We start from the raw sequence: 21619 nt of genomic DNA on the forward strand, positions 1-21619 counted from the left end.
TTACTCACCCACATTAGCTGCAGACTCCCTTTCTGTTTCTGTCTCTTGTTGGGGGCTGGAAACAATGGGGCTTCCAGGGCCAGCATTAGGTGACACAGGGCCAGCAGGATCAGGACTAGGGCTGTTTTCAGACTGCACAGGGTTGACAAGAGCAGGGCAAACCGGACTTGGAGCAGGGCTAGTCTCACACCGCAAAGCGCTATCAGGAACAGGACTGAGATTGACTTCTGGCAGCACAGGACTGAGAGGAGCAGGACTTGGGGTAGTCTGTGTATAACCTGAATCTGTAGGGCCACAAACAGGACTTACAGCTGGGCTGTCGTTCACAGAACTAGCTTGAGCTTGTGGAGCTTGAGAGGAGAATGTCTGGGCAGGACTAAGCAGTGAAGGGGCAGGGGGTGGTGTACTAGGCTTGGCAGTGCTGTCCTGGATGGGACTCGGATGGACAGAGGTGGCATGGCTCAGGCTAGCCTCAGTGGAAGTAGCATCAGGGGAAGGTGGTCTCTGGTACGAGGGGCTTACCATTGCAGTGCATGGTTGGATTTCAACAGCAGGCCTGTCAGAGGCAGCCTGAGGACTACCTGGGGACTGGCTAACCTGGCTCACACTATCCTGTCTGGGGCTCGCTACGGGTGAATCGTGACGCGGGGGACTGGCAGGTTCTGGGCTCGTCTGCTCCATACTGTCTGTTGTTGTAGCTAGACAAGGATGCTGCTGGTCTGCACTGGGAAGAACAGAGCTCTCAATTATGGAACTGGTCACAGTGTCCACATCAAGACTTGAACCCACCAAAGAAGGGCTCAGCTGCGCCACACTAAGGCCAGCATTGGGTCCAGTGTCTGGAGCTGGGCTATCATGTGGGCTACTTGCGGAGCGACAATCGGTTTCACTGGCCTGAGCTGAACCATGAGATGAACTAACACAAACGACAGAAGCATGTGCAGGGCTGCTGTGTGTTGAGTTAGACGATGGGGGACTCTGTCTTTGGACAGGACCTGAGTGGGCACTACTAGAGGTACTCTGTATGTGTATAGGACTAGCTTGACCAGCAGGACTAGACCTAGATGGACTGGTGATGATGGAAACATCGGTTACGGTAGCAGAGTGTGAATCTATCTGGCCACTCACGTCTGAGGTAAGGTTGCTCAGACTGTGGCTAACAGAACTACTAGCTGGGTTAGTACCAGTCTGCCTACAGTGTGGAGGACTAAGGGAAGCTGCAGCAGCCTGTGAAGGACTGCAGGTAGTTTGGACATGTGAGGGGCTTGAGTTACCAGAATGTGTGGGACTTTGGCTTGTCTGAGTTTGTGGGACTTCCGCAAAACTACTCAGGGGTGGGCTCGTTCTCTCTTCTCGTGCATCTACAGTGTTCATCGGACTGCAGCCACTGTCTGTTTCTGTGTGGACTGGACCAGCGTGAGTAACAATGGTATGACTGTCAGGAATGGGGTCAGAATGACTAGGACCAACTTCAGACTGATTGAAAGGAGTTGGGGGGTCGACAGTTACCTCCATTTCCTCATCCTGACACAAGACAGGGTGGACAGATCTAGCCTGCTCTGCTAAGGAGCTAGTCTCAGCAGCTACAGGCTTGCCGTTTACAGGGCTACTCTCTGATGGAATGGGGCTAGCGCAGGCCTGAGGGGAGCTGTTGGCGCTAGTAGGCATTTCACTGGCATGTGTGGGGCTAGCGCTGGCTGAGCTAGCCTGGATATGTATGGGGCTAGCTTTACCTTCCATGCAGAATGATGGTGTGTCATGACTCTGAGGAACTTGGCTAGCTGCGAGAGGACTTTCCTCTGTTTGATCAGCACGAGGTGAAGAAATTAGGCTACTGTGTTCTGCTGAAGTGCTAGTGTGAACAAGGCTTTCTGGTGCAGTGATAGCTGGGGCGTGGTGGGGGCTAGAATGGCTGGGGCTGGGCATGCTACCCTGAACAGGACCATGCTGGCTTGGTAGTTGGCCTTCTGTGCCGTGGCAATCAGGGGGCACTATGGACAGTTCAGATGGGGGGCTGAGAGGGGCGGGGCTACTTTCCAGTGTTAGGCCATCAGAGTTTGAATCCAGCTGTACAGGGACATGTTCCATGAAATTCAGCTGCTTGGTACCGGTTTGAGTGGACTCCTCAGTGACTCCTGACGGTGCAGTGAGGCAAGAGGGAAGCAGGCTATGCTGCAAAGGCCTTTCAGGCTGTATAGAGAGAAGCTGTGCTGGGCTAGCAGGCTGTGACAGACTAGACTGTGTGGGTCCGACTTGGGATGGTGATGGGCTACATGGAGCTGAAATGGGCCTCAGTAAGGTTTGACTTCTTGCTGTCTGGGCAGCCCTACAGTAGATTGAGGAAGGGTCCTGGTCCAGTGTAGAAATGTCCTGAACAGTCCTGCACTGCAGGTGAGCAGGGCTGCTTGATCCAGGTCGCTCCTGGTCCAGTGTAGATTCAGCTTCCTGTGTGGGACTCTGTGAGGGGGGTGTGCAGGCTTGTGCAGGACTATGGGGCATTTGTGTGGGACTGTGGTGAGACTGCGTAATGATGTTGGTGGGGGAATATGGTCTGTCATTGTCTCCCTGCACAGGACTATGAGGTGGAGAGCTTTGTTGATGCTCTGCAAGCTCTGGCTTAACCAGGGTTGGGCTGTTTGGTGGAGGGCTGTGCATAGAATGTGCAAGGCCACAAGACAGAGGACTACCCTGTGTTGGACTGTGTTGAGACTCTGTGGACATAAGCTGCTCCTCTGTGGGAATCTGCGTAGGGCTAGAAGAGGTATAAGATTGCTGAGGAGGACTATGCTGGACCTGCATGGAAATCACATGGGTAGGGCTTTGTTGAAGCTCAGCAGGACCAGATGGCATAGTTCCTTTTTGGAGTTGTGTTGAACCAAGATGAGACTCTGTCGGGCTTTGCTGATGCTCTGGACTAAGGGGAGGAGGGGTATGGCTCTCCTGGGGTTCCGTAGGATCAGGGTTTAATGACACAGGACTTTTGTGGAGTTCAGTTGGACCACTGTGGAATGATGATGGACTTTGATGTGACTCTATGGGACTGGGATGAGATGATGCAGAACTTTGGAGTTCTGCAATATCAAGGCAAGATAGCGAAGGTCTTGTTTCAAGGTCTGTTGCAGAAGGGTGAGGCGGTGGTATTTGGTGCTCTGCTCGATTAGGAGATGATTTGCAATTTGTTTGGCAGTCTGATGGATCAGGGTGTGGTGAAGAAGGACTCTGTTGAAGCTCTGATGGATCAGGATGAGTAGGTAGCAGACTCTGTTGAAGCTCTGATGGATCAGGGTTTGTAGATGTCAGACTCTGTTGGAGCTCTGATGAGTCAGGGCTAGTGGGTGCCAGATTATGTTGAACCTCTGATGGGTCAGGGTGAGCAGGTACCAAACTTTGTTGGAGCTCTGATGGGTCTGGGGGAGTAGATGAAGAGCTTTGTTGAACCTCTGATTCCTCAGAATGAGTAGGTGCCAAACTTTGTGGGAGCTCTGATGAGTCAGGGTGGGTAGATTCCAGACTTTGTTGAAGATCTGATGGTTCATGGTGAGCAGGTGCCGGACTATGTTGGAGCTCTGACTGGTCAGGGTGAGTAGATGAAGAGCTTTGTTGAACCTCTGATTCCTCAGAATGAGTAGGTGCCAAACTTTGTTGAACCTCTGATTCATCAGATTGAGTAGGTGCCAAACTTTGTTGAACCTCTGATTCCTCAGAATGAGTAGGTGCCAAACTTTGTTGAACCTCTGATTCCTCAGAATGAGTAGGTGCCAAACTTTGTTGAACCTCTGATTCCTCAGAATGAGTAGGTGCCAAACTCTGTTGAACCTCTGATTCCTCAGAATGAGTAGGTGCCAAACTTTGTTGAACCTCTGATTCCTCAGAATGAGTAGGTGCCAAACTTTGTTGAACCTCTGATTCCTCAGAATTAGTAGGTGCCAAACTTTGTTGAACCTCTGATTCCTCAGAATGAGTAGGTGCCAAACTTTGTTGAACCTCTAGTTCCTCAGAATGAGTAGGTGCCAAACTTTGCTGAACCTCTGATTCCTCAGAATGAGTAGGTGCCAAACTTTGCTGAACCTCTGATTCCTCAGAATGAGTAGGTGCCAAACTTTGTTGAACCTCTGATTCCTCAGAATGAGTAGGTCCCAAACTTTGTTGAATCTCTAGTTCCTCAGAATGAGTAGGTGCCAAACTTTGTTGAACCTCTAGTTCCTCAGAATGAGTAGGTGCCAAACTTTGTTGAACTTCTAATTGCTCAGAATGAGTAGGTGCTGGACTTTGTTGAACCTCTGATTCCTCAGAATGAGTAGGTGCTGGACTTTGTGGGAGCTCTGATGAGCCAGGGAGAGTAGATTCAAGACTTTGTTGAAGATCTGATGTTTCATGGCGAGCAGGTGCCAGACTATGTTGGAGCTCCAATTGGTCAGGGTGAGTAGGTGCTAAACTTATTTGAACCTCGAATGCCTCAGATTGGACTGGTTCCGTATTTTGTTGAGATTCTGATAGATCATGGTGAGAAGGAGCTGGGCTTTTTTGGAGCTCTGATGGATCAGCATGAGTAGGTGCTGGACTTTGCTGGAGCTCTAATGGATCAAGGTGAGTGGGTACTGAATTAATTTGTTGAATGTCTGATGGTTCCAGGTGAATGGGTACCTGACTTTGTTGGAGCTCTGGTGGATCAAGGTTAGAAGGTGCTGGACTGCGTTGATCCTCTAATGGGTCTGAGTTAGATGGTGTAAGACTCTGTTTTGATGGTGTCTCCATTGGACTCTGTGGGGGCTCTGACCAGATGAGCTGGACTTGGCTATGAGCGATAGGACTTGTGGATGAATCCTCAGTGTGACTGTGAATTTGTGGCTGTGAACTGGGGCTGACAGGCAGGGCTGGGGTAGGACTGTGAGGGATTGGAGTGTTCACAATTAGATCCTCCTCCTGAGGCCTACAGGTGGAGCAGATGTAAGTTTCAGATCCCGCCCTGCCCTCCCCAGCCTGGACAATGCACTCTGTATGGACACACCTGTAAAATAACACAAACAGTTAATAGGATTTTTTGTCACATCAGTGATTCTACTAAATGAAGGAAGTGAGCACAGTCCTAGGATGTGGTGGCCCACTAAGAAACCAAGAGTTTTGTTGTATTTGGGTGCCAGAGTCACTTATCTCATTACACCAATCCTGCTTGGTTGATGAATGTATCGGTCCCCACCCAGTAGTGTCACCTATCACCAGTCATGGAACACCTCCATTCTTGGTTCATAGTGTTATACTGAAGTTCTACACTGCCCTGATGGCCAGTTTCACGCAGCCCTGACCAATAAGACATAAAACAACACCACTGGAGGAAACACTGGTGAACTCGGACTCATGCCTCCATGTTCAACAGTGGGTTACCGGGAAAGTACCGGTAGTCTCACTCACCAGACCTTTCTCCAGAGAAGAAAGATCTGGCTGGTCCAACTCCGATTCTGAGATCGGATGGAAAAAATGACCTGGCTGTTTGGATTTCTTTCAACCAATCACAATTGTTGTGGGCGGTGCCACAGCAATGGTGCGCTTGCAAAATATTGCCAAGGGGTCACCAGCTCAATAAAGACAATGGGCCAAGCTTGATAAATAAAAACGTTTGCCATAGCCGATTAGCAAACAAGCCAGGACTTCCTTCTTGGATAGCAAATAGCATAAACATACTCTCTGAATATCTTAACAGTCATATCGAAATACTCGTGGTTCCTGTTGATTTTTCCTTTCTCCGAGGTGAAAACTGCAACAGGAAGGCGGGACTTCTGCCGGGTGGCTCGTTCCGGCCACTGAGAGGCTAAGTGCAGCAGCAAACTTCCTTCAGCTCAGACTACCAGGCACGGCTTAACCGCGATACAACATCCTCATCACACCGATCCCAGAGGGTATCTTCAGCTCTGCGGTGACCTCCATGCAGGGATGATGTCAGGCCAAACAGAATGATGTTAAAGCATTCTTGTTTAGGCTGAGTAAGAAAAGGTTGCTTATCTGAATCTGATTTGTCGCCTGCAAGCAATATTTATGGTAGGTGACAAGACTGGGTGCGGATGGAAACGTTCACCAGCCATTCAGAATTGGCTTAGTAAGGGGTTACGAGGGTCACTGTGAGACTTGCTCCCATAGAGAGACATTCACATTACTAAAGAATGGCATTATGTAGATAACATTAAGGTCCCTAAAAGATGGACCAGGGACCCAATCCAGACAAAGATGCACCTTTATCCAGATGTGCACCTATGTAGATTTATTTCAAAACAGTACAGCTTTTCTAGCCTTTACAACACTGATCTTGTGATACTCCTCAGCTAATTCTTGTGGCTTGAGTCAGTGAGTGGGATAACAAACAGGGGAGAGACAATTGTATGAGAAATAAGTGGGGAAAGTGGGATACCAGGGGAAAGAAAGAAAGGAGGTATTTGGTTGTTTAATGCGCAGTATGTCAGGGTTTTTCCAATAAAAACAAAAACAAAGGATGAATTAGGTGACAATGGGAAGGTTCTATTATTTCTCTGATAAATTATAATTCAGATTTTCAGCAGCTGAATTATCCACAGAGGTGTCCTCCTATCCAAACCAATGTACCTAATCAAACTGGTAGAAACATGGATTAAAACAGTTTCACATAAAGTGAAGTCACCAATGCTGTTTAGCAGAGACAGCACAGCTCAGCAAGGGGCTGAGAGCTGAAACTGCTCTCTATTGTTTCTTTCATAATGATCCAGACATTCAGGGGGTTTTAGCAGCAGCCAAATTATCCACAGATTCCACACCATAACAAATGGACCAGGAGATTAAAATCGCTTTAAAGGCAAGAACGACTTTTGTTTGCCATTTTTCTCTAATAACCTAAGATCCAAACATCTGATGGGTAAAATTCTTCACCCAGTTAAAACATATGAAAAGAAAACTAAACTTCAACTAAATAAGCTGATGACAACGGCCGTGATAAACTGAAAGTGGCAGTAATTCTAGATGTAGAGAGAGTGTTTGTGCAAGTACCTATAGCAGCGGGTACAGGTAAGATACTCCTGTGGTGTGTAGACGTGGGGGGCGTGGCCACAGAGAGGGCAGGGCAGGGCCGGGTCACATGACTCGCACAAAAACGGGTGATTGGCCCACTGACCCGATGACCTCACACCACAGCGGCGGCAGGTTCTGCAGTTCTGGAGGAGAGAGAGGTTTTATGAAGGGCCGACACCACTGTGCTCTCGTGTGTGTGTGTTTCTCTGTGTGCGTGTTTAACTCACCTTGCATCTCCAGCCGGGGCCAGGTGTGTGATCCAGAGGTGGTGTGAGACAGTGTGTGTGGTAGGCTTTGTCACAGTGCTCACACACTAGCAAAGCACTATCCTCCCCTCGTAATCTAACAGAGGGAGAGAGCAGGACATAAAACAACTTGTGTTAGACTTGGAGTTTTTTCCTTTCAAATTTCTGCATTAAATGGTGCTATTTAAATCAAATTTCATTATCATCAATTCTTCATTAACAAATCAATCATGACAATGACTGAAAACGCCTGTTACCTGCAGCACTGACACACTCGACACTGAGGGCACTGCCAGCCAGCCCGGCAAAGGGGCGAGGGAACCAATGGGGGGTCCAAGCAACTGCCATGGTAACAGTTCCCACAGCAACAACACATCAACAGACTGCTAACATCACAGCCACCGGAACACAACGAACACTGTGAAGAGACTGGAGAGAAACAAGGAGATTTTAATGAAGTCTAGTCTCCTCTGCTGCTCTGTACTGATGGAGATAAACAGCAGGTGGAGCCGAGGCTTCAGTCGCTGCTGCTAAACCACACAAGAAGAAGAAGAAGAAGAAGAAGAAGAAGAAGAAGAAGAAGAAGAAGAAGAAGAAGAAGAAGAAGAAGAAGAAGAGCTCAGTAACAAATCCAGCCCAGGTTAAGACAATGGAGATCGTGTGGACAGGTACCAGCAAATCTAATTTAATGCTTTTTAATGCCATTTCAAACATTTTTAATGCCTGTGACTGCAAATACTATACTTGTGCGTACATACACTTACCTATATACACATACACAATTACTTGGTTCTGCATGTTTATCACACCAATAGGGGTGCACCGACTGCAATTTTCTGGCCAATCACCAATTTTTAAAAAGCCTGACCTGCCAATTCCGATTTTTGCCGCTAGCAATTACAAGAAAAAGAAAAGTCAACAGCAGCCTGCCACCACCTAAAAATATTAATTTAGAAAATTCTCCATTTCTTCACCCAAGTTTAATTTTACTGTAGATTAACTGTATAATCCCCCTATTTTTCTGCTCTTTGTGCTCTATAGGGATGTAATGATATCAAAATCTCACTGTATGAATCAATCAATTTTTTTAATCAATTTTTTAATGCCTTTGAGAATCGAATTTTAATTCCTTTTAATGCCATTTAAGGCCTTAATTTTAGCAAAATATATTTAATGACTTTTAATGTTTTTTAAAGGTGTACAGAAAAGAAAATTGAATTTGAGCCCACTCTGGGTCATAAAATTAGTGTAATAACTCATCTATCAGACGATGTAGGCCAAACTTTGTGCAAAATTCTATTTTTGAGTAAATCCGTGATGAAAGTGTGTATTTTAGTGTAGTTTTTTTTTTCGTATTGGATAATGCAGGCGCACGGATTATACGTCAGCCTGTACACGATTCATCAGCCACTGATATTGGATCCGTAATCCGTCATTCAAACGTCTGAGACACGCACACACACACGGAGCTCGGGCTCGCCCCAAACTTTGAATATCCCGCCCGCTCGATAACGACCAATCAAATTCATTTTCCTTACTCGGGTAAACTCGTGTTGCAGCTCGTGACAACTCGGCGCGACAAACGGGACAAACGGCCATTTCTGTACACCTTTAATGACCCGCGGAAACCCTGTCTGTCAACGTGAAGAAGGTTCAGCCTCCTCATCATCATCCACACGGCAGATTCCCTCCCTTCATATAGAACATTCTATTCTAACAATTATCAATAATCAATTAAACCTGTTGATAATTAGTCCAATGTAGCTGTCAATGTAGCCACTGTAGTCTTGTACACAGTGTGTGTACCTGTTTGTGTGTGTCTTGTACACAGAGTGTGTCTCTGCTTCCAGTCCTGATGGGCCCCAACGGCAGCGGCACAGGGGAAGTGGTAGCTCCGCCCACAGCCCGTCTCCCGGCAACGCAGTGATGCCCCAAGCTGACGGCAGAACGCGCATACCTTGACATGCGAGAGAGGGGGCAGGGGTCAGTCGGAGCGTACGTGGCCAATGTTTCAATATTACTGGGATGTTACAGAATCAGACCTGTGTGCTTCCTGAGTCAATGGCTTTGTCCACGTAGAGCAGTGATTGGCCCTCACCACGACACACCCCCTCTGACCAAGCTGCACACTGCAGGTGAGCACAACACTGACCTGCACACACAAAGTCAAGATTACACAACATCACATGCAGGTAGAGAAGGGAGGGAGGGACGGGAGTGGACAGGAGTGGACAGGAGTGGACAGGAGTGGACTGTAGCGTCCCGTACCTGTGGGGTCGAACAGTGACTGGACGTTGATGTCGTGCGGAAGGCCGATGGATCCGAGCTGCTCCACAAACTCTGAGGAAGACTCTGAAACAGCAGGACACAGATCAGTGATCAGTAACACAATGAACAACACAAAGCTCACAATGTAAAGTTGATCAGGACCTGCCAGGACTGAGGCTCCTTAAAGAGGAACTGCTGTCTGTTTATGACAGAGGAGCAGCTCTCTTAGTGTTCCCTGGTCATCAACACACATCATTTCAAACTAAACTTGGGTAACACTTTATAATAAGGACACACTATTAAGCATTAGTTAAGCATTAAATACTGAATTCATCATTTACATACATATGGATACTCATTAGAATGTAGTTTATAAACACAGTTAAAAATGTTCTACTCATCATTGATCAGCACTAACTGTTTATAAACGACATAGTAATGAGTATTCATGTGTTATAAATAAATAAGAATTCAGTATTTATTAATGCTTAATAGTGTGTACTTATTATAAAGTGTTACTAAAACGTGTTATCACCATGTTCTGAATCTAACACCTGTAACAACATGTGTCCTGAGTATCAGTATCATCATGTTTTTTGTTTAGTGATTTAGAACCAGGATCAACAAGTGTCAGAAAATGCTCAGCTCTGATTTATGACTTTGTATTATTGTGAGGCTCAGTGTACTGAACAGTGGAGACTGTTGCCAGTTTGCTGTTGCTCTTGTTATGACATTTTGTGTGACGTGTCTGTCACTGTTACTTCACTGATGACACCAGATTCACTACGACTCTTTCAGGTGGTGTGAATGGTGAGTACTCACCACACTGCTCTGGACTGCTGCACCTAAACACACAAACAAACACACACAGTTAACTGACGTGATACATTCATCACAAAGATCAAAGACCAGTTTTTATCAGTAGCCACAAATGTCAGTAAACAGGCAATTCTCTGGTAGCAATATAAGTTTCGCTTTTACCGCACACTGCTGTCATGCATGCGCGCTTGTGTGCGTGTGTGAGTGTCAGAGAGAATGCCAATACGGAGCAGCGCTATGCGGAGATGAATGAATGAACGAGATTGCGTTGCCGGAAAAAAAACAAAAAACTATTCATGGCGACATAATTCTTATAAATATGATAAATAAAAATGAATGTGTGGGAAACACTGTAGCCTTGTCCCAATGACAACCTGAAGATATCTACTGCTCATGAGTTATGGCCAATATTTGCCAAGTATACAAGTTAATGGCAGCAATGTTATTTGATGGCCCTTTAGAATAGATATGTGTCTCTCATAAAGCTAATCAATCAATCAATCAATCAATCAATCAATCAATCAGTGTGGATACCCAACTCACCGGTTCTGTGATTTTGATTAATAATTATACATAGATGAAATTCTGTCCTGCGCCCTGCACAGGTACGGCTCAACATGCTTTTGTTCACCTATTCCCTAACCTTTATTTAGATCTCGAAAGCCATTTTGTTCACGTATTCCCTAAAATGGCCTGAATTCTATTTTCGATTTCTACTAATCTAGTTCATTTGTAAGAGAAATTACTGTCTCAGTCCCCCAAGGCCACATACCAAATTTGGTGACGCTCAGTTAAACTTCATGAAGATGTATTGATTTTACTGCATTTCACATTATTATGCTAATTAGCAAAAATTCTATCCAGGTGGACTGGACTGGCTACGAGACTTTTTTGTAGAGCACACTGAGCTGAACTTTATATCAAATTTCAAGGGTGGCCTTTCCAAAACTGCATCTCTGAGCTTTGAAAACAGCATCATCAGGTGTCCATACTTCTTAGAAACCTGATGCACATAATTTCCAGTGATTTGGCTGTGTTTTAAAGGGATATTTCAACATTTTGGCAAATTAGCCTATTGCCATAATCCCTAGTCATAGCAGTAGGTTCATTACCTTTAATTGTCGGTGCAAGCTGTTTTTCGATTGGTGGAGCAGAGATGCAAGCTACACAGTATTCCAACGTTTCGTCAAACTAATTACACAATCCAACAACTCTAAAACACTCTAGTGAACAAGTTGTCACCTGCACATTTGCCAAGCTATGAAATAATAATGTAACAGAAAGAAAGAAATACTGAAACAACTCGGTCTCATAATGTTACATGATTATTTCATAACATGGTGAATGTGCAGGTCACAACTTGTCCACCAGAGCGTTTTGGAGTTGTTGGATTGTGTATTTGATGAGTTTGATGAGCGAAAGCCGGAAATACAATACCTGTCCGTAGCATTAGCTGAACAGCTCGCGTCTCTGCCCCGCTGATCTAAAAACAGCTTGCACCGACAATTAAAGGTAACAAACCTTTAAGTTTGTAGCTTTGAGCTCATTTAAATGATGATGCACCGACACAAACACACCTAGCCAGTGTCAACTCAGCACTTCTTCTGTTTGGAATGTAAACACTGATGATGGTGGTTTTGAGGAAGTGAGGTCACTTACGTGGGCTGGGCCTGGTCGCCGCGGTAGCAGTGGTCGTGGCAATCATTGTCTCGGTCAGAGGAGGCGCGGCGGTTGAGGATGTGGAGTGGGATGTAGCCAGGCGTCGGGCCAAACACCACCAGGCGGCCCTGGCCCAGAGGAGGCTCCTCGCCACGGTAACAGAAGGCACACTGCTTCAGACTGTGAAGCGAGAGACAGGGAGGGACGGTTCAGGACGGGGCCGGTTTGTTGTGTGATTATTCACTTGTTAAATGAGTACGTCCACACACCCACACCCACCCACACCCACACCCACACACCCACCCACACACCCACACACACACCCACACACACACCCACACACACACACCCACACACACACACACACACACCCACACACCCACACACACACACACACCCACACACACACACACACACACACACACACACACACACACACACACACACACACACACACACACACACACACACACACACACACACACACACACACACACACACACACACACACACACACACACACACACACACACACACACACACACACACACACACACACACACACACACACACACACGCTGACCGTTTTTTGGTGTGTCCCAGGCTGGGGGTGGGCGAGTCCCCAGAGTCCTCCGACAGAGATCTCTGGAACAGGGGGGACAAGGAGTCCTCGTCCTCCAGCTGAAGGCAGGGGGACACCGCAGGGCTGGAGCAGGGACTCAGATCTGGACTCTGCTGCATGGGACTGGCCACAGGACTCACCCCGCCCCCCTCCGTCTCCATAGGAACAATGCCAGTACTGCAGTCCACCTCCATTGGGGCGGGGCTGTGGCTGGGGACAACGGGCCTGTCCTCTTCCACAGGATCAGGAGCTTTTTTGGGACTAGGGACAGGGCTGTGGACGGGGCTACAGTATGGAAGAGGGGAGGAGGGGGGCGGGGGGCTGGAGACCAGGTGTGTGGCAGTAGGAGCGGTGCTGGTTGTGTCCTGCTCCTCAGCACTGGGAGCTGCTTCTGGGTCTGGGCTGGGTTCAGAGATTATGGGGTCGGGAAGAGGGGGACCAGGGTCAGGGTCCATCTTAGGTTCTTGACTGACCCCGTCCTGGCCTGGGTCTGGGTCAGGGTCTGGGTCAGGGTCTGGGTCTGGGTCCGGGTCAGGGTCAGGTTCTGGTTCTGGGTTTGTGTTAGATTTCCTCCTGGAGGTGGAGCGACGGCGTCCTGTTGTCTTCTCCTTCACCTCTGTGAACCACAAACACAGATCTCATCAATCACAAAGTTACACCCAAAACATGACGCTCCATCAGGGGTAACGGAGCAGAAGCAAACCGGCCGAGTCTTGAACCGCTACAATCCAGCAGGGTCAGTGACCTGCCAGCGGAGTGGGGGAAATGTTGGCAAATTCACTGTGATCAGGATCAAACTGACATGTCCATAGAGAAGTACACACTAGTTTGGAAACCCCCCCGTCACCCAGTGTTGAGGCCATAGATTTCCTCTTTGATTAGACACTTCTTAACTCATTGAGTGCCGCGCTCCTTTCCAAAGTTTTAGTCAAGTGTACCGGCAAATTAGACCATATTTGACTTTTTATTTTAGAGCCATAGTGTATTCTATATTATTGCCACCAACACATACTGTAGCTCATTTGAAAGGTTTAACTTTATCCTTCAAATGGCCACAAACCGTTTGTTTCTACGTGCCTCCGTTCCTGAGAAAAGTCAAGCTAAACATGGCTGGGTTTCACCAAAATCCCTCCTTTTTTTCTAGAAAAGGAGATAGAGCGTCTTTTATGAAAGGTGCGCTGTTTGTGTCTGTCGCTCTTCAGACACTCGCATTTCTGGATCAAAGGGCTCGTATAAGATAAATATACACAACAATTGTTGTTCTATTCACAAAACCACCATCGGGGGCGGGGGGGGCGCCACTAAACAGCAATAACACAGACGCACCGTGCCGTGTCACAGCCTCTCGCCGCGGAACGTGAGGCTCTGCCGGCCACAGCGGCTCGCGAACACCGGTCCCGCCGGTGGTCGCGGTCCGTCTGTGGTACGGGTCGGTGGTGCCGGTCTGCTTTGGTCCAGAGACCATCAGATTTTACCGCGGGAGGACTTTGGGGAGGACACGGTGTTGCTCCAGATGAAGACCGGGCGGGACAGTGGGCTGAGAGCTTCCTGGTTCAGCTCCCAGCTGCTGCAGCCTCGCGGGTGAGAGCGGAGCAGCAGCGGAGCAGCTGCGCTGCATCTGCATGCAGAACTCCGTTTGCAGAAGCTGAGTTATGATAAAAACTTCCAGATCATGAGCTGTCATGTGACTTTGATCGTCATCTATTTCAGTTCTCCTCGTCGTAGAGTCCCCAAATTTACATATAATGTGTATTAAAGTGTCTATTTTCATAATTTAAAAAAAAAGCAAAAAACGAAAAATTTCGTTTTTGGCACTCAACGCATGGGAACGAAAAACGAGAAATTACGTGGTTGGCACTCAATGAGTTAAAGGGACAACGAGGAGTTTCTATTTGGTTATAAAAAAGTCTCACGTTAATGTGGATGAATCTACGTTACCCACACTTGTTAATGGGCCCATTTTCAATAAATATATCATTTTGTCTCCATCATTATTTTGTTATTATTAGTGGTGGTGGAAATGCTGGGCGAGCCGACCAGCATTTCTTTACTTTCGGTTTTGTGGTGAGTCATGAGAATAACGCCGCTGAATCGCCGTTTATGGTGGGAACTACGACGGTATGTGATCGTCTTCCAACCTCTGACTTTAATTCTTGATGAATGAAAACATGAGTCTGTCTTGCGCCGGTCAAAGAATTTCACGGTGCGCAGAGGCTCATAAATGTAGTGTGAAAACTAGGGGTGTCACGATTCTCCAAATCCTCGATTCGATTTGATTTTCGATTTTAGGGTCACGATTCGATTCGATTCTCGATTTTTTTTCGTTTTCTTACAGCACAGACGCCTATGCTATTTTTAGACTAGTCTAGTCTACAATCATTGGTTTTATTCATCAGATTTTGTACAGTAAATCTTATTTCAAAAGATGGGATACATATAAGTGATGCAATTTCCATAATGTATCACATTAGGCACTAATGGTCACATTTAAATAATTTCTTTACAATATAAAGGTAACATGCCCCCAAAAATCATGATCCAGGGGCCAAAATTGCCCCCAAGGTTTTGAAACAAATATAATTATATCTGTACATTATCATAATTTTATTTTCATTAATTTGCCGTCGTGTCTCATTATTCTCCTGATGTCGAGTCTGATGTAAACGAGATTGCGCTGATACGGAGAGTCATGTGACAGACAGCGGGGCAGCGCTGCAGCTGCAGCTGCTGTGATGGACCTGATCAGACTGGTGGTGGTTCACAGTCAGTCTGGATCCTCCACCGTCACCAGATCCCCCGAAAGCCCCCGCAAATAATACATTGACAAAAAGTGGCAAAGTTGCACCTTTTCGTCGGCTTATTATTTTATTTATTTATTTTTTTAAATCCTATAACGTCACTGCAACATGCGGCTCTCAGTGCGTGTCGGTGTTGTGTAGTTAGAGCTGTGTCTCCCTCCTGTTTCCCAGGTAGGAGGGGGACAATAACCCACCAGGGCTGGGTGATAAAACGCTATAAATTGTGAAATAACTTTTCTTCGATAGAAATATGAGACGTGGTTGATAGTTTTCATTCATCCATGTTTTGGCAAATAGCCAATGATATTGAGAGTTGCGCCGTGCCGAACCAATCATGTGGCTGGAATAGAGCCAGTCAACATGTGCATTTGTTTGGGTTGCTGCAGACGTGCATCAGCTGACACCGCCGGTAAAAAAAAAAAAAAAAAAAAAAAAGAGAGAGCGAGGGAGAGAGAGAGAGAGAGAGAGAGAGAGAGAGAGAGAGAATGAGTAAGTGTTGTCTCGAAATAAAAAGTAAAGGAAAACTCGGACCAGTGACTGACAAGACGCTTGGTGCGCAATGGGGACAACGGGCAGTTGTAGCTTTGCGGGGGGGGGGGGATCGTCGATCCTCTCTTTGACTTCGATGCTCGAGATCGTGACGTAATTTCGATCGATTTCGATAAAAAATCAAAATCGTGACACCCCTAGTGAAAACGCTTCGCTTTTCCAAAACTCCTCGTTGTCCCTTTAATATGAGTTGTTTAAAAGTTGAAAAGTTGTTGCATGCTGCTTCAGCTGGGGTTTGGTTGAAAAGAAAAAAGCACAATCTTCACATAAGAAATCTAAGATCGTCACTGTCGTGTGGATGTGTGAAGCCTCTCAGCTGCACTGAGAATGAAATGGTTAATTAGTAAAACAGACAGAAGCCCTCCCTCCGTTCATCATTCACTCTTCTGTCACTTTCTTTCTATGTGAACATAGAAACAAGTCTGTTCAACTTGTGTTGCTCCAACAGAGCAGCTAGCTTAGCCTAGCATGTTGCCTGTGCTGCAGCTTCTCCTCTGTGGCTTATTTTGTTCAACACGACTAAGTCAATGTGTGCATGCACGATAGACGTGCTCTGGTACAAACAAACTGCACTACATGAAGGACAAGATCCCAAAGTGACCCACATCTAAAAGGAAGACATGTGTCTTCTGTATAAAAACTGACATCTTCACTTGGATTTTAATAAAGTTGTGATGGTTTGAAGAGCACCAGATCATCAGCCTCATGTCTCAACACGAGACAGTCCTCATACACACCTGTCTTCTGAGGGGGGTTCTTCTCCGTGGTGTCGATGCTTTCTTCATCCTCTACCTGGGCTCGGCCTCGACTCCGCCCCCTGCATGAGCACACACGCACAAACACACGCACACACAAACACATGGTCAGTTCAGGGTGATCAGACTCAGTAGTGCCTCCACATATCATAGTCTACACAAATACCTAGACCTGTTACTAGGGCTGTCGACCAAGCACTGGTCGATTGGTCGTAGGAAAAAAACAAAAAACATTTGGAGCCATGTCTTGTCAATTAGTCGACTAATCGCCATAAATGACGACTACTGGTCGACCAAGAAAATCTTTGGTCGGGGGCAGCCTGCACCTGTTAATCCATCATCTCCTTTAAACGCTGCTCAAAACATTTTTTACTCACAAGCATTTTGAGCTAAGATAAGCCGTTTCTCCTCTTTGTCTGCTTGCTTGTTTTTATTTCGCTGTTCTTTTTATTGTGTTGATCATTTTGTCTGTGTGGTTTGTGTTTTCCAGATGTTTTGAAATGTTCTTTTTTTAAGTGTATTTTGGGGCTTTTTATTGCCTTTAATCGATAGCACAGTGGAGAGAGAGACAGGAAATGGGGAGGCAGAGAGAGGAGGAATGACATGCAGGAAAGGGCTGCCCTCTGTGGGATTCGAACCGGGGCCGCCTGCAGTGAGGATTGTAGCCTCTACATGGGGCAGCAGGCAGCTCTACCAAGTGAGCCAAACGCCGCCCCCTTTACAAATAAATTTGATTTCATCATGATGTGATATCACTGGAGCTGTCCAATCAGTGTTTTGACATGAACCACAACTAACAGACAACATTGAACCATTTCCTCCATGAATCTGGTCCCAATAAAGCAAACTGTGTTCTCCGAGTCACTTGTCCATGACCAGACCTGCACTAGTGGTCAGTGTCTATCAGTCAGTGACCGCAATTTTTGCATACACATTGTCCAGAGTGAGACACAACAATCCACACAAACAACACAGTTCAACAGCAGCACACACTGCAGCTTCCTAATGGGGGCAGGTCCATCAGTGGAGCTCAGGAAAGCTGAGCTCTCCTGAAAAAGCCAGGCTTAAACTAGCGCCATTTCCTAATTTAGCCCAAAGCCACAAATTTAATCCTGACTTATCTAATCACAGACAACTCAAGACAGAGTTGCATATCCTTCATTTGTGCATGCACCCAGGGTTTTGGAGGTCCAAATGAATGGATAAATTAAAGACCCCCTCCCATGAAAATCGTGTTTTTCGTGCTTTTCACATGTTCCTGTGGCATTTTTCTTGTGTTAGAGCACATATCAGCAGAAAAGGAAGTGCAAAATTGCATTTCTGAGTTTTTCTGCCTTCAAATTGCTGTGAACCAATGGCAGACGCAAACTGGCAGTTTTAGGGAGACTGGAGCTGACGTGTCACAGCTCCAGGGGAGGGCACTAGTGCTACAAGCTCCCACCCCGCTCTGCATCTGGCTCACAGGTATAGTTCACCTGGTACAGCAGCTTGCACCGTGAGCAAGGACTATATTCCAGTCTGGGATCGAATCCCAGTGTGCAGTTTTACGCTAAACGCACTGAATCGGTAATTGTACAATGTCCAGCTGTCGGGGGGGGGTGCGAGGGAGTGGCTGGGCGGGTGCAGAGGAGCGCAGTCTCCGCCCACCCTCCAGAGGTGCATTGCTAATGAGCTGCTGGTGCTGTGCAGAAGGAGAGCCCTGGGAAATGGCACAGGTTTTGTGATTTTGGCTAAAAACTTCATAATCACAATTTAAAGACCACAGAGGACGTTTTAAAATAACCAAAAGGGTCGCGGGAGGGGGACTTTAAAACACGAAAAAAAGGCCAAACTGTCACCAATAAGGCCTGAGAGACAGCATGCAGAAACTGCCAACAGACTAAATGCAGAAGTTACGCAACTGTTACAACTGTTTCATGTTGCATGTGTATTACTAGGGATGGGAATCAAGAACTGGTTCCGCATTTCAGCGCTGGCCCCTGAATGGATGTGGAAGAAACACTGTCAATCCACCATTATATTGCACTGCAGCATTCATTCAAAAAGTCTGGAGTTTGTTTACAAGTTAGTGACGAAGGCAGAGAGGCAGAGGCTGCAAGTGGGGGAGAGGGGAGGCAAAGGGCAAAATGTGTGCATGTATAAACAGTATAGAAAGTTCACTGGTGTGAATCTGTGCTGCAGTACAGATGTTGACATAGACACTTGGTTGAAAATGAACTGAAATTAAGTTGGGGATTAAGAAACAGGAAAAGAATATGGCTAGATGATATGGTTTAACATTTATATCATGGTATATTTTGAGGCACAGGGCCCTAGTTTCATAGACCAGGCGCTCGCGACTCTTATAATAGTCTTACTCTGGCCAATGGTAAATGGACTTGGATGGTAAATGGACTTGCACTTATATAGCGCTTTTCTAGTCACTCGGACCACTCAAAGCGCTTTACAATGTAATGGTCGCATTCACCCTTTCACACACATTCATACAGCACTGCTCGCAGACAGGCTTTGGAAGATAATCATTCACACACATTCACACAGGGCAGGTGTGGGTTCAGTGTCTTGCCCAAGGACACTTCGACATGCAGACAGGGGGAGCCGGGAATCGGTTAGTGAAAGACCCGCTCTACCACCTGAGCCACAGCTGCCCAATCCAAATATTGTGTGATTATGTGTGTGTGAGGGGGGGGGGGTTATTGTGTTCATGTGACATTACACCCAGTGTTTCACATGTAAAGTAACATAAAATGTTAATGGAAATTAGATTATACCACTACTAGTATACGTATACGTAAACAAAGGTATGGCAGCTTTCCTACTATTACCAGGACATCACATAGCACAGAGGTATTTTAAGGCCATTTACTGTGCAGAACTGCAATAGAAAAAATGCCAAACCTAACCCTAACCCTCCATCTCTGAAACACACTTTTTTCATGAAAGACAATAAAATCGAGCTGCAAAACTGTCATCTTCAGTTACTTTATTGCAAGAATTGGCATAATTGTTTCAGCATAGTCCTAAATAACTGAGTGTACATGTTTACTTGGCCTCATTGCTTGTTCCCTCAATCACTCCACATTTGTAGAAAACACATTCTTTTGCTTTCTTTTCCTTTCTTCACAGTCCAACATGTGCCATGTTTCCCCAAGGATTTATAAAACACAACTGCAGCGGCAGGCCAGGGCAGGGCAGACTCTGGACCAGGGATGGGAATCTATACAGGATTTTTCAATACTAATGCCATTACAATAGAATACAACATATTTGTGTATGGTATTTATCTATGTATGCAATGAAATTGAACCATAAAAAACGTATTAAAGAATGTTCAGGGCTTTTCTTAATGACGCTGCCATAAAACTGTTCTCTAGGCCAGGGCTCCAGACTAACTTTTTCACAGGTAGCACCGGTGCCACCTAGCTTTTCATTTAGTAGCACCAAAACAAATTAGGTAGCACCATATTTTTCTGTTATTAATACGTGACCTAATACACAGAGTGGCATGTTTTAAGAGGCTGCAGTAGAGTGGGCTGTTGATGAGGTAAGAATGCTAAAATAATCAACTATAGACCACAGTGATGGAAAGAGTACAAAAAAAATCTGTTACCTTGATGAAATTGTACTCAAGTAAAAGTAAAAGTAGGCCTACTGGTATAAAAATCTACTCAAGTAAAAGTAAACTCATTTAAAATGTACTCAGAGTAAAAGTTACTTAGTTACTTCTTTTGGGTGAGGGGGTATAGTGGCCAGGGATTGGCCTCACATTCTGCGTGCATGTCTCTGTGTTCCAAATCCGTCCCTTCTCTATCGATACACTGGTCTCCATCATCTTTTAGCTCGTGGCACCAACTTCTCTATTCTGACCTTCTGACACTACAGTTGTCCAGGTAATCAGATGGACAGTTACTGGCACTAAGGTTGTCACGATCATGATCAGGATTTCAACTCAATATCGATATTCGGGAAAATATTCAATACTCGATACCATTTTCAATACCACAGGGATAAAAAAATATACAGGGGTGCAAACTCATCAGGGGTAGAAAAGGTGACAAGATACCGACCCCCTAGGGGGGTCCGGGGAAATTTTTTTTTAAACCAACTTTAAAGGTGAATTTACAGTCAATTTTAACATGAGACTAGGGTCCAGATTTACTCAGGTTTGCACAGCTTTTGCTCCTGTTAAACCTGCACAATCTGTCTCTGTTTGGTTTTGAAATATGTGAAGGGGGTCTTCAGCCTATGCAGGTTTAGCATGAGCAAAAGCTGTGCAAAACTTAGAGAATCTGTCCCTTGATGTCCATCAGATGAACCTTGCAAACCTTGCCTTCAAACTAAATAAAATTTAATACAGACTGATTGGTTCATTGTGAAACATTATTGATGTAAATGTGTTTTCTGTACGTAGGCTATGCTCCGAGGCAGCGCTGCTCTTTCTGTCCAATAACACACATGAAGCTTAAAAATGCCATAAGCTACATAAAACATATTAAGTGGCAATATGTATTATTATGATGTTCAAGCAAACGGTTTGGTTCACGGTTTTGTGGTCATGGTTTTCGGTTCGGTTTCGTATATTTTGATCGTTGGGAAAATCAATCATGTCTTGTATATTCAGGTTAAAACTTAAAGAATGAGGCAGTCTGACATCTGATACATCATCGTGACAGTCTGAGGTTAAAAGTAGGTGAGATTCTGGCTGCAAGGGAGGATCATTGATAGTTCCAACATGTTTTAATTTGTTGGGCAAAGAAAGTTATCTAACAAATGCTAAGAACAATTAGATATTCACTGAAATATACAACCTATATTTATTAATTGTGGTTCTTACAAAAAATATATCTTATAAAATATAAAAGCTAAAATGTCTCT

At 45.7% G+C, this 21619-nt stretch overlaps 1 protein-coding gene across 1 annotated transcript in view; it reads right to left on the reverse strand.

Annotated features, from left to right (window-relative positions):
• Nucleotides 1-21619, reverse strand: part of LOC146966985 (histone-lysine N-methyltransferase 2C-like) — a 93970-nt gene that overhangs the window by 56025 nt on the left and 16326 nt on the right. The window contains exons 3-14 of the mRNA XM_085763577.1: nucleotides 16727-16806; nucleotides 12604-13258; nucleotides 12021-12200; nucleotides 10365-10387; nucleotides 9543-9626; nucleotides 9317-9426; nucleotides 9081-9231; nucleotides 7532-7703; nucleotides 7257-7371; nucleotides 7009-7172; nucleotides 4447-5008; nucleotides 9-4320 (exon numbers count right to left, since the gene is read on the reverse strand). Coding sequence (XP_085619703.1) covers nucleotides 9-4320; nucleotides 4447-5008; nucleotides 7009-7172; nucleotides 7257-7371; nucleotides 7532-7703; nucleotides 9081-9231; nucleotides 9317-9426; nucleotides 9543-9626; nucleotides 10365-10387; nucleotides 12021-12200; nucleotides 12604-13258; nucleotides 16727-16806 — 6608 coding nt within the window. The remainder of the gene's footprint in view (nucleotides 1-8; nucleotides 4321-4446; nucleotides 5009-7008; nucleotides 7173-7256; nucleotides 7372-7531; nucleotides 7704-9080; nucleotides 9232-9316; nucleotides 9427-9542; nucleotides 9627-10364; nucleotides 10388-12020; nucleotides 12201-12603; nucleotides 13259-16726; nucleotides 16807-21619) is intronic.

This window comes from Trachurus japonicus, chromosome 20 (genome assembly GCF_045865225.1).
Source record: "Trachurus japonicus isolate A0001 chromosome 20, Traja_1.0".
Taxonomy (NCBI): Eukaryota; Metazoa; Chordata; class Actinopteri; order Carangiformes; family Carangidae; genus Trachurus; species Trachurus japonicus.